The sequence below is a fragment of the Guillardia theta genome (genome assembly GCF_000315625.1).
Source record: "Guillardia theta CCMP2712 unplaced genomic scaffold GUITHscaffold_135, whole genome shotgun sequence".
Classification (NCBI taxonomy): domain Eukaryota; class Cryptophyceae; order Pyrenomonadales; family Geminigeraceae; genus Guillardia; species Guillardia theta.
The window spans coordinates 156587-168232 of NW_005434539.1; the positions used below are offsets into that span (position 1 = coordinate 156587).

At 51.2% G+C, this 11646-nt stretch overlaps 5 protein-coding genes across 5 annotated transcripts; 3 read left to right on the plus strand and 2 right to left on the minus strand.

Moving 5' to 3' along the window:
- Positions 1-250: 250 nt before the first annotated feature.
- On the plus strand, positions 251-577 carry GUITHDRAFT_118847 (hypothetical protein; the record flags this gene model as incomplete). The annotated part of the gene is made up of 1 exon (XM_005821931.1): positions 251-577. One exon carries the CDS (start codon positions 251-253, stop codon positions 575-577), a length of 327 nt encoding a protein of 108 aa, XP_005821988.1.
- A 710-nt stretch (positions 578-1287) lies between these two features.
- On the plus strand, positions 1288-1620 carry GUITHDRAFT_118848 (hypothetical protein; the record flags this gene model as incomplete). The annotated part of the gene is made up of 1 exon (XM_005821932.1): positions 1288-1620. One exon carries the CDS (start codon positions 1288-1290, stop codon positions 1618-1620), a length of 333 nt encoding a protein of 110 aa, XP_005821989.1.
- Positions 1621-3062: 1442 nt separating this feature from the next.
- GUITHDRAFT_80184 (hypothetical protein) lies at positions 3063-3799 on the plus strand (the record flags this gene model as incomplete). Its single annotated transcript, XM_005821933.1, has 5 exons — positions 3063-3152; positions 3204-3258; positions 3312-3585; positions 3629-3694; positions 3742-3799. Coding segments are annotated over 5 exons (543 nt in total), but the record flags the coding sequence as incomplete, so codon positions are not given.
- Positions 3800-8389: 4590 nt separating this feature from the next.
- Positions 8390-8932, minus strand: GUITHDRAFT_80175 (hypothetical protein; the record flags this gene model as incomplete). Its single annotated transcript, XM_005821934.1, has 1 exon — positions 8390-8932. A coding segment is annotated over one exon (543 nt), but the record flags the coding sequence as incomplete, so codon positions are not given.
- A 1214-nt stretch (positions 8933-10146) lies between these two features.
- Positions 10147-11124, minus strand: GUITHDRAFT_97949 (hypothetical protein; the record flags this gene model as incomplete). The annotated part of the gene is made up of 5 exons (XM_005821935.1): positions 11116-11124; positions 11041-11068; positions 10936-10991; positions 10676-10890; positions 10147-10623 (listed from the first exon to the last, which is right to left on the minus strand). Coding segments are annotated over exons 2-5 (771 nt in total), but the record flags the coding sequence as incomplete, so codon positions are not given.
- Positions 11125-11646: the final 522 nt, after the last annotated feature.

Below are 11646 nucleotides of genomic sequence, written 5' to 3' on the forward strand. Positions count from 1 at the left end.
GGGCGCTTCTTCTGAATGCTGACAAGTAGATGTCACCAGCCGTTGCGTTCTAGGCCCAACTCCCTTCCCAGGCCCCCCCCCCCTCCCTATAAAGGCTTCCTTCCCCCGATCGAGCTCCCACTGCCTTGTGCCCTCTGCCTTGACCACAGCCCTGCTGCCTGCCTTGTGCCATCGACCAGCTCTAAGCCTCTCTTGCGGCAAGTGACCCTCTCCCCCTCCGACTGCTCATCTCCCTCCCCCGCTTCACACCATGACCTGTGCGCACATCTTGCTGCACGACCCCGAGACCCTGCAGGTGCCTGCCTCCAGACCTCAGCGCCTTCCCGACGGTCCTCTTGGACGGCCAGCTATCTCACGGGACGGCCGCGTCCTGCCTGGCAGCTCCTCCTTCCTCGCTCTCCAAGCCTCCGCCACCGCCATTGGCACCCGCTCCATCGACGCGCGAGGCAACTTTGTCCTCAAGCCGGACGTTCGCCCATCGGAGGAGGAGGAGATGATCATGGCCGAGACGACAGAGGCGGCGAGCCGGAAGCTCAAGTCGCTGCGTATGCTGGAGGGCGTGATTACGTTAGAATAAACCATGTTGCTCTCATCCTTCAACCCTAAGTTGTCCGCAAGAGGCCCTGAGAGGGTCTGAGAGTTTGTCCTGCCGGCAGTGCCTCCCGAGCCCGGCACTGAACGCCGGGTCTCCCGGATCGGATCGGACCGTCACGCCTTAGGCCCTCCGTGCCCGGCCGGGTGACCCGCGCAGGCCCGGCTGCCCACAAGCCGTGAGGGGCTCAGGGCCCGGAGCCCCATGAGGGTCAGCGGACTCGACTCGCGAAACGGCGCAGCCTCGATCTATCCCAGCCAGCCCGCACTGGATCCATCGCGTTCTATCTACCCGAGACAAGACACCCTTCCACACATCTTTACACACTTCTCCGGTCACGGCTCCTATGCCATGAAGGGCACACGGCCCGCGCGCAGTGCGTCACGGCCTTTCCAGGGGCGAGAATCTTCTAGATGGCTGGCAATCGGTTAGCGGAAGCTTCAGGGGGCGCTTCTTCTGAATGCTGACAAGTAGATGTCACCAGCCGTTGCGTTCTAGGCCCAACTCCCTTCCCAGGCCCCCCCCCCCTCCCTATAAAGGCTTCCTTCCCCCGATCGAGCTCCCACTGCCTTGTGCCCTCTGCCTTGACCACAGCCCTGCTGCCTGCCTTGTGCCATCGACCAGCTCTAAGCCTCTCTTGCGGCAAGTGACCCTCTCCCCCTCCGACTGCTCATCTCCCTCCCCCGCTTCACACCATGACCTGTGCGCACATCTTGCTGCACGACCCCGAGACCCTGCAGGTGCCTGCCTCCAGACCTCAGCGCCTTCCCGACGGTCCTCTTGGACGGCCAGCTATCTCACGGGACGGCCGCGTCCTGCCTGGCAGCTCCTCCTTCCTCGCTCTCCAAGCCTCCGCCACCGCCATTGGCACCCGCTCCATCGACGCGCGAGGCAACTTTGTCCTCAAGCCGGACGTTCGCCCATCGGAGGAGGAGGAGATGATCATAGCCGAGACTCTCACGACAGAGGCGGCGAGCCGGAAGCTCAAGTCGCTGCGTATGCTGGAGGGCGTGATTACGTTAGAATAAACCATGTTGCTCTCATCCTTCAACCCTAAGTTGTCCGCAAGAGGCCCTGAGAGGGTCTGAGAGTTTGTTCTGTATTTTGTTTGGTTGTTGTACAGTGTATGGATATGGTTGTTTGTTTCTTCATCAAACCGTGTTGATATTTGCTGCTTGTTTTGCTCAATCAACACATTGGCTGACGACAGCATGCGGTGGATGCGCATTTGATTCAGATCCTTGTTGAGGCGGGTCAGCCGGTTTTGTGGGAAAAGAATGCGAACATGAGACGCTTGTGGGTGTCTGCGGTTGTTTGGGGGATGTGCTTGTGGGGAGGAGGAGAACGCTCTGCTAGAGCAGCAGCTGTCTCAGAACACTTGCCTTCTATCCTCCTCGATAGCTCCAACGACGAGCCAGGGTTGTTTCCAAGCTGCATTGCACTACGAGGAGGAAACCCCAACGAAGTCCCCGAGCCCGATGCTCTATCGAGCCTGTAAGGCTCTAGTCTATATCTGCGCATTCAACCAGACATGTCTATGCTCTGTCGTGCATGTACACGCGTTAGATGCACCTTGTATGCGAATGCTGAATTGTACATGCATGTGATCTGTCATATGCACATGCTGAACGTGCACGTATAAGCTGTACCATGATGCATGTAAGTGAATATGCTGAACGTGCACGTGTAAGCTGTATCAGCATGCATGTAAGTGAATATGCTGAACGTGCACGTGTAAGCTGTATCAGCATGCATGTAAGTGAATATGCTGAACGTGCACGTATAAGCTGTACCATGATGCATGTAAGTGAATATGCTGAACGTGCACGTGTAAGCTGTATCAGCATGCATGTAAGTGAATATGCTGAACGTGCACGTGTAAGCTGTATCAGCATGCATGTAAGTGAATATGCTGAACGTGCACGTATAAGCTGTACCATGATGCATGTAAGTGAATATGCTGAACGTGCACGTGTAAGCTGTATCAGCATGCATGTAAGTGAATATGCTGAACGTGCACGTGTAAGCTGTATCAGCATGCATGTAAGTGAATATGCATTGTGGCACAAGCAAGTGGAGTGACCCTTGGACTCTCATTCAAGAGCTTTGATCTGATCTGCGCGTGGAGGTTTGCAGAGGCAGATGGAGATAAAGAAGAACCTCATGCTCGTTTCATCTCCTTCAACCTTGAGGGAAGACTCCTTCACTTGCAGTCGCCTAGAAGGTCAGACCCTTGCCGGCCGCGCATTTGCAATTGAAAGAGGAGCATAGGAGCTTAGAGGAAGGGATGGGAGCTGAGAGGAAGGGATAGGAGCTGAGAGGAAGGGATAGGAGCTGAGAGGAAGGGATAGGAGCTGAGAGGAAGGGATAGGAGCTGAGAGGAAGGGATAGGAGCTGAGAGGAAGGGATAGGAGCTGAGAGGAAGGGATAGGAGCTGAGAGGAAGGGATAGGAGCTGAGAGGAAGGCAGGCATTCTCTTTGGGGTCACCTCCTCTGGAACTCAGCCAAGTGCATGGTCGAATATCTCGTTGAGCATGCAGAAGACATCCGAGGCAAGCAGGTGACGGAACCACTGCCTGCAGAGATGCTTGCTTGTGCTCAAGTGCTGCAGATCGTCGAGCTCGGAGCCGGCATTGGGCTCCCTTCAGTCGTGGCATCGATGAAAGGTGATGTTGAATGGATGGTTGGGCTACACGAGAGGGACGATGGCATGTGGCAGGAGCAAAGCGAGTGGTGATCACAGACTACCCGGACGAGGATCTGCTGATGACAATCAAAAGCAATGTCGAGCGTCTCGATCTCAAGGTGGGTTGCGCGCCATTGATCGCGATCACGCATGAACCTGACAAATATGGAAAGAACATGGAGGTAGTGGGACACAAGTGGGGAAGCAACACCCAACAATTGAGGGACCTGTCCTGCGGCAGAGGTTTTGACCTCATCATCATCTCAGACGCCATCTTCAATCATTACGCACATAACGCTCTTCTCCGGTGAAAGCTTTGTTGTGCGAATTTTGTTTCTGACAGAGCTCAGCTCATGTTCAGAACTCTTGTGCGATTCACCAGAATCGAGAATCCTTGTTAGCTTCTCACACCATCGGTTTGTGATGATTCGATATTGTTCCTAATGATCAGTGTGCCTGAAAGACCTCGACTGTACAAGGAAGATTTGAACTTCTTCGAGGTTCACTTGTTGCGATCCTGAATCTCAGCTCATTCTAGATCTGATTCATATCCAAGCTTGCGGTCCTCCCTGAGCATGGAAGCTTTCAAGTGACCAAAGTAGGAGAGTGGAATTTACAGCCAATGGAAGTTGACGACAGTGAGCGACAAGTCTCGTCTTTGTTGTAAATATTCATGGCATCTTCAGATTCTACGAGGAGTTATGTCGAGCATCATCACGAGGACGTTGATCCTGGCAAAGTATACACAAGTTTCTTTCGCTTTGAACTGAGCACTCTCCTTTTCATCAGGTCATGCTATATGAACTCCGACGGCGCATCGTCAAGTAACTGGACGGCAGAAATCCAGAAGCGTCTTCTGTCCTCTATCGTTTTTGATGTGAGGCTTGTCAACGGTGCAAGTTTTGCATCTACAATTCTTTGGTGGGCCCACCTTATACTTCTCCTGAATCCAATCCATGATAACATGCACAACCCAGTCCTCCTGTTTGCTGCTCAGCTCACCTTCATGGCAAATATGGTGCCACTTGAACAAGCACTGCCTGCAACATGTGGCCTATCATGATCGAAAGAAACAAGATCAGCTAGCATAAATTCTAACACCATGGAATCACCGTGGCATGTTGGGCAAGGAATACAGGGTGACCCCGCATGGGAGTTTGCCTTCCGTCCACAACTCCTTGGAGAGTTGAGATTCGTCTTCGCACAATGTCTCTGCATGCCCTTCTCATCGCTTCCAGGCCATGCTTGCTCACCATTCGCACTTCTCTCGGCCCTAAGTGAAATTTACTTTGCCATTTACCTTGCGTCCATGCTGCCTTGAGCCTGGCAAGATTGGGGGGGGTCCAGTCTGTAATTGCTGAAGGTGGGCGATGCGGCATGATCGCATGTCTAAGCTCTGAATGCACATCCGCCCGTAGTTCCTCGCAGACATCTGTTGCCCTACCCCTCTCTCCTGCTTCACCATCCAAGTGAAAACCTCGTTGACCGTCAGATATTGCTGGTGATGCTGTACAAGGTGTAACAGCATAGAAGCTTCTCGCTGGTTCAGGGTCGGCGATTGACGTTTGAAGCGCCATCATCGTGAACAAAACGATCTTATCTGCCCCGTAAAACAACCAAGAACCTGTTTGCCTAATGTTTAAGGAGGCGTTCAAAGCAGGGAGGCAGCGGAAGAAGAGGGTTGGCCGGTGTCTCTCAGTTCAAGCTGTAAGATCGCGCTCAGTCGCCGTGAGATCAAGCAAGAGCAACACGAGATTGACCAGCGCCCTGCTCCTTGTGTGGCTGAAGCTTCTGCGAGGACACAGCGATAAAGCCGGCTGGTTGGCGGGAAGGCAGTCGATTTTGAAATTTGAAATGGAGTGTAACCTCTCTCTGAGGCGAGCATGCAGGATCGCTTCTCAGGCTCTCGTCAAGTTCGCTGTCTCGAGTCTTCGGCTTGGCCGCCCAGCAGCCATCTTGAGGAACTAAATCAGCGATGAGCTTGAAACGAACTCAGCGATGAGCTTGAAACGAGACCAGCGATCAGCTTGAAACGAGACCAGCGATGAGCTTGAAACGAACTCAGCGATGAGCTTGAAACGAACTCAGCGATGAGCTTGAAACGAGACCAGCGATGAGCTTGAAACGAACTCAGCGATGAGCTTGAAACGAACTCAGCGATGAGCTTGAAACGAACTCAGCGATGAGCTTGAAACGAGACCAGCGATGAGCTTGAAACGAACTCAGCGATGAGCTTGAAACGAACTCAGCGATGAGCTTGAAACGAGACCAGCGATGAGCTTGAAACGAGACCAGCGATGAGCTTGAAACGAACTCAGCGATGAGCTTGAAACGAGACCAGCGATGAGCTTGAAACGAACTCAGCGATGAGCTTGAAACGAGACCAGCGATGAGCTTGAAACGAACTCAGCAATCAGCTTGAAACGAACTCAGCGATCAGCTTGAAACGAGACCAGTACATGATGCAGTCTTTATTCGCTTAGCTCGTCTCGCCCTTGAACTCATGTACATCCCCACTTGTCGGATGATACTTGTTTCTCATCAAAGCAGCGCTTCCTTTAAACCAAAACCCTGAGGCACCTGCTCAAGCATGTCACTGGCATCTCATCTTGTCAGCGAGAATAAACAAGGAGCACATAGATTTCATCAGGACGATCATCGTCATCACACTTAACCAGCCCCACCATATCAGAAATACATCCGATCATCATCATATCGATACAACAAATGCCCCTTAGAATGCTTACCGGCTGCAGTCATGTAAAAGCACATGGCAGGGACGCGAGTATGGAACGCAAAAAACGGGTTTATCATCAAAGGCTTTAGCAGCCCTGCTGTGTGTCAAACATGAAAATGCAGCTGATGTAATTTTACCCGCATGTTCCAAGCCCTTGAGCACTAAGAGACAGGCTGACATCTTGGCTCCGTACTCGAGCCCTCCGTTAACGCCCTGCAGCACCTGCTGTCAGCTACCTGAACAACCTGACTTGTCACAAGAAACGACCTCCTCAATAGCTTTCTGTACAGCAAAATCTCTCCTTTCATTCATCAACCTGTCAGTATGTATCATCCCACTTTCATGGAAAGCTGAAGGTACATGTGAATCTCCTCGCTGTCTTTGGTCTTGTGCCATGCTCTGGTCTGTGCTCAAGTTGAGTGGATCGCAGGACCTGGGCCGAGTGAACCTGCTCGAGGTATTTGACGGTGCTTTCAGTTCGATCTGGATGACCAAAAAGAGACGCACGAGCCTTTAAATTGTTGAGCGCAAGTAGCGATAAAGAGGTTGAGCACTCTAGAAACCTGGGATATCTTGTAGTTCCAATACACCAAAAACGCAGTTCCTAGAGCAGTGAACTGAGAAGATAACAGGTCAGATTAGATAATGTCAATTGAATGATGCAGTCGAGAGGAAATCTTATTACCCCTGCGAGATATATCATCACATGCCGATTCGTGAATTTTGATACATTGATATCAGCATCTGCAACATTCTCAGAGGCCGCTAGAAAGCATCGAATCAGTTGACTACCAGGCGGTCGCCACACGGATGCGTTCGGGTTGTAACTTGATTTGCCAGTAAGGTACGCGTATGCCTGCAGCATCCGAGATACATCGACGCATCATCATTACTGGCTGACCTGCTGAACGTTCTTGAATCGAGCTTCGTTCCTTTTCCGATCTTCGACCGGGGTTTGGTGATGCTTGTCGGGGTGGAGCTCCTTTAGCTTCAAGCTCAGTTCGTGCAAGCAACCATAGCATACGATGCTTTATGAGCATACCTTGACGAGGTCAAGATATGCAGACTTGATTTCAAGTTGCGTTGCTGATCTCTTCAAACCTAGAACTTTCCTGTTTCGAATCACATCACGGCATGTTGGACATCACAGTGCTCAAGCAGGTTTCTTCTCGTCCAGTCATCCCTCCCTACGACCCTCCCTCCATCCCCTCGTCCTTGCCTCCCTCTCCCTCTCCCTCGACCTCGCCCTCGCCCTCCCTCCCTGAGCTCACCAGGGATCGTCCTCGACCATCGCACTCCAATGTCTACTACCACCCACACCCATTCCATTACCAATCTGCACTATGTACCGGTCCACATTCCCTAGTAGTACCCCGGTATCTTATTAGTCTCATCATAGCTGACAGGACCCCCACCAGCCTTACGATGGACCCGAGCGCGTATCTTTGCTTCAACATTAGCTTGAGTAAGCTTATGTGCATTTTGTCTGCGATCATACAATCATGCAGTATGCTTGCTATCATTCAGCTGCACTGACATGTTTTACTCGTTATCGCACAGACAATGGTCATCCCTTCTGTCGAGCTTATACATGACGCGAAGTCATCTGATCAAAGAAAATCAAGCCAGAACCAATACAAAGCAAAGACACAAAACATAGAATGCAGCTGTTACGATTGTGAATTTCTGCTCGTTCTTCTTCCAGCTTCTTATTTTCTGCCATGACTTGTTTCAACGAATGTTGCAACTCTACCAGTTCTGCTCGGCAGCTGGAGATTTGAGACTCTGAATTTCGTGTGAGGTTGGCAGCTTTCGATTTGCAGGTCTGACTGACTTTCTGAGCCTCCTCCTTCCACTTCAGCATCTCAACCATGAGCTCAGTGTTGTTTCTACCAAGCTGCTCGATCTGTGTTTGTACTGCACGATTCTCCATACTCAAGCTTCGATTCTGCAGTATTGATGTAACCAGGATGATTCCGACTAAAAACCAAATCGCTGAAGCTCGATAGCGGGGAAACAAGTCCAGGATCACTTTGCGAAATGCTATGCTCGAAGGTAAAACAGTGAAGAGAAGCGTGGGCATCCATCGCCCTTCTTTTTGTTTCTTCCAGGTCGAGAAAGTATCGAGAGCTTCTTGCTTGAGAGAGAGCAAATGTCTGCCTAAGACGAGCCTTCTTAACAGAGTGAAGTCGGAATGCTGACGATCATCCAGGCGACATGTACCCCAGGCGTATTCACGGTATTCGAAATTCTTGGCAGCGATGATGGTAAAGGGCGGCATCTCAGCATCATCAGCAAGGGTTTCGTCTCTGCCAACAACTCCATCGGCCGTCTTCACTGTCCAGGGGTACAGACGAATCTTTGAGTCGGTGGAGAGCTGGGCTGCAACGAGTCGTCGAAACTCAAGAGTCTCGTCTCTTGTCATAGTGTCGGACTTTGCTATCACCGGAATGATCGGAATCAATCTTGAAACTTCTCTCATGAAGTCAATGTCAATCGTCTTGAGCCTGTGTGGCGCAATGAAGTAAAGGCACGCCGAAACTAAATGGCGCGAAGGCAAACCGCTTCCTTCCCAGGTGAGATTCTGTTGGATTTCAGTGTAGGTTGTCTCCCACTGAGCTTTGATGTGGTCGGTGATCTTGGTAAAGTCCAGCCTCATGTCTGTGTGCTCTCCGTACCCAGGTGTGTCGATGATGGAGAGGATGATTGGTCGACAGGGGTCATCTGTTTGAATTGTCACGGGCGGGTACTCCCTGATCTCAAGCGTCTTGCTTTTCTCGGTCATGTCTTGCATCCCGTCCAACTCGCTCTCACCATAGCGATGAAGAATGCACCGGATAGAAGTGGTCTTACCTAAGCCGCTTTCTCCTACAACCATCAGCTTCACGTGCTCGGGTCGCAGCTTCTGGTCCTGCATTAAGTTGGCCCATTTGATCACTTCAGGTCTTTTCTTCTTCTCGCCATCTTTGATTGGAGTCGAAGGTTCTTGTCTTGTCTTCTTCTCGTCGCTCATCTTTGTCGCAGCCTGAGCTTCTTCGTGTGGATTTCCCCCGTCCATGCGGCAGTGCGTGTTGGCTCAACCCAAACGGTTTCCCAGCAGCTGAGAGCCCTTCAAGAGAGCTGAGGCCGGGGCCCGGCCCGGGCCCGCCGCCGCTGCCGGACTAACGAGTCACCTTCCACATCATCATGGCTTTTACTCAAAGTTAAAAAAATCAGTACAAGGACAATGATGCCTACTATTGCATGACTACACCGATCGGATTTCCTCCTGTCCAGCTGCCGTTGTGCTGATCTGCAACACCGTTCATACACGCAGCTTAACACCGGAAGGCACAAACGTACAGCAGGGGCACCACGAGTTGTAAACGAACACGTGTCCAGTCGCATTCACCATCTTGGTCAAGAAGTTTGCATCTCCGCAGTAAGGATACAAGGACTTGCACTCATCCAAGGCTACAAATTGTTCTCACCGAACGTCTAGCAAGAACAAGTTGCACATCAAAAACTTACAGTACACTGGGCCAAAGCAGCCTAACAGGAACGGAGGGTAATCTGTGCTGTGATAGTGGTACACGACACCAGCAGAAATGTTGTAAGGCTTGTTCTCTGGGACTGGACCTGCTCGACGTGTCAATATGCGGAAGAACGCAAGCTCTCGCCCACCAAAGTGTCCATTACATGCATCCAATACAGGTTTCTTGCCCGAGCCCTCCCAGCGACCATAGATAACGTGTCCATCCAGAGCAACCGCGATGGCGGGGCTATGCGACGAGTCATCGGAGATGTTGTAGTCGCAGACAAGGTCGGTTTGATAGAAGAAAGGGTCTGCATGTCCCCCGCCACACTTGTCAACGAGGCTGAACGAGTCGTTGAGCTTGCACTGATACCTCAGCTTGCAAGGAGAGGTCAAACGGTCAAGTTGAAATCAATGCGCACCTTTACCTGATTTGTGCAAACAAACTCATCTAACCCAGTCCCGCAGCTTCCTGTTGGACAGATTTGACCCGCAGCAAATCCTTGTGTGAACGGGCTGTAGACGTTGCAACCTCCTTTCAACGAGATCGCAATGCGGCCGAGGAGAGGTATGCCCTGCGGGTTGTTTGTGAACCTGAATTGCGGGTCTGGAATTGTCTGAGAAGAGCATTGGACTGCAGGAGGCAGAGGCACGGGGTAGTTAGGGCAAAGGTTGGATGTTGCCGTTCCTGCAAGAGTCCCAGAAGAAGTCTCGTAAAGCAGGTGGGTAGCCGGGATGACTCCATACTTGTTGGGCTCGAAGAAGACGATGTAGTAACTGTTGACCCCGCCATCAAACGTGCATGTTCCTGACAGTGACGGACACAGGTTGGAGGAGAAGAACCCGACCCTCGCGCTGTATCCTGGGACTCCATATGGGGCGCCACACACATCCTTGCAATCTCTTACCCATACCTGATGGAGAGTTTGCTGATCGTACGAACCGTAATCATCGCATTCCCATCTGCCATTGAAACCAAGGGTCCAGTGATAGCTCGGCGGTCTGAAGAAGGGAAACACCGTCAGGCCGTCAAGCAGAGTGACATAATGAGAATCCCAAAAGTTGGTTGAGTTTGCGCCCATAGGCAGGACAGCCTGACCGATATCACGTCACGATAGCAGTCAGGGTGTTGAGCTTTCAACTTACTGAGTGTCCTGGCAGTAAAGAAGTGTTGATCTGCCACCACGTGTAGTTGTTCCATTGTGCGAGGCCACGTTTTACGATTCCAACAACTCCTTCATTCCGTGTTTTGAAGTCTAGAATGCGATTATGGCTCGTCGTCTTGCAGAAAAACCGGGTTTCAGTTGCGGTGTACAGCACTCCTTTGCTAAAGTTGTTCAGGTAAACATGCGAGAAGCAGTCTGGTAAGCCAATGAGCTAAGTTTGCTGAATCCACACAAATATACCAACTGGATCCACAGGAACAGCCCTGCTGTTCAATCCTTGAGAAGTTTTCCATTGCCTTGACAACAAAGATGAATGAGATCAGAGCTTCACCCTAAATTATTGACCTGTTGTAGCACAGCATCAACATCCATCCTACTTTAACCGTCAAACGTCGCATGGTTTGATCCAGTCAAGATCACCTCCACCGTCTGTTTCCATATCGCAATACGCCTTGCTGTGTTTGACGCTCTTATAAATCGCTTCAGTGGCACAAGCACAATGCATTCCTCCATCCTCACGGGCATCTCTGTGGATGAGTTGTATGCATAAGGTACAGGGTTGTCCGTTGAGTAGTTGGCAGCCGTCTCGATGGAAAGCATGTAGACCCTAGCAGCGAACAACATCATTCAACCAAACGGACTCCCTGGCCCGCTTACCCGGACTTGTTGAAGCCGCTTGTAAGGTACTGCATGCAAGTGTAGGCGTGGAAGCAGTGTGTCATGTTTGTACCTGACATGTCGTCAAATGCTCTCACAAATAGTTTGAGGGGCATTGTACCATTTCTAGAGGTTGATCCAGCAGGACAGGCCTTACAGGTTGTGTTCCACTCCCCTTCAAATCTCTTGAAGTATCCCACGGGACATGGCAGACAAACCCCGCCGGAGGTATCGTAGCAACCCTCTCGGTAACTGCACCAATGCCATCAGATTAGATACACGACTTGTTCAATT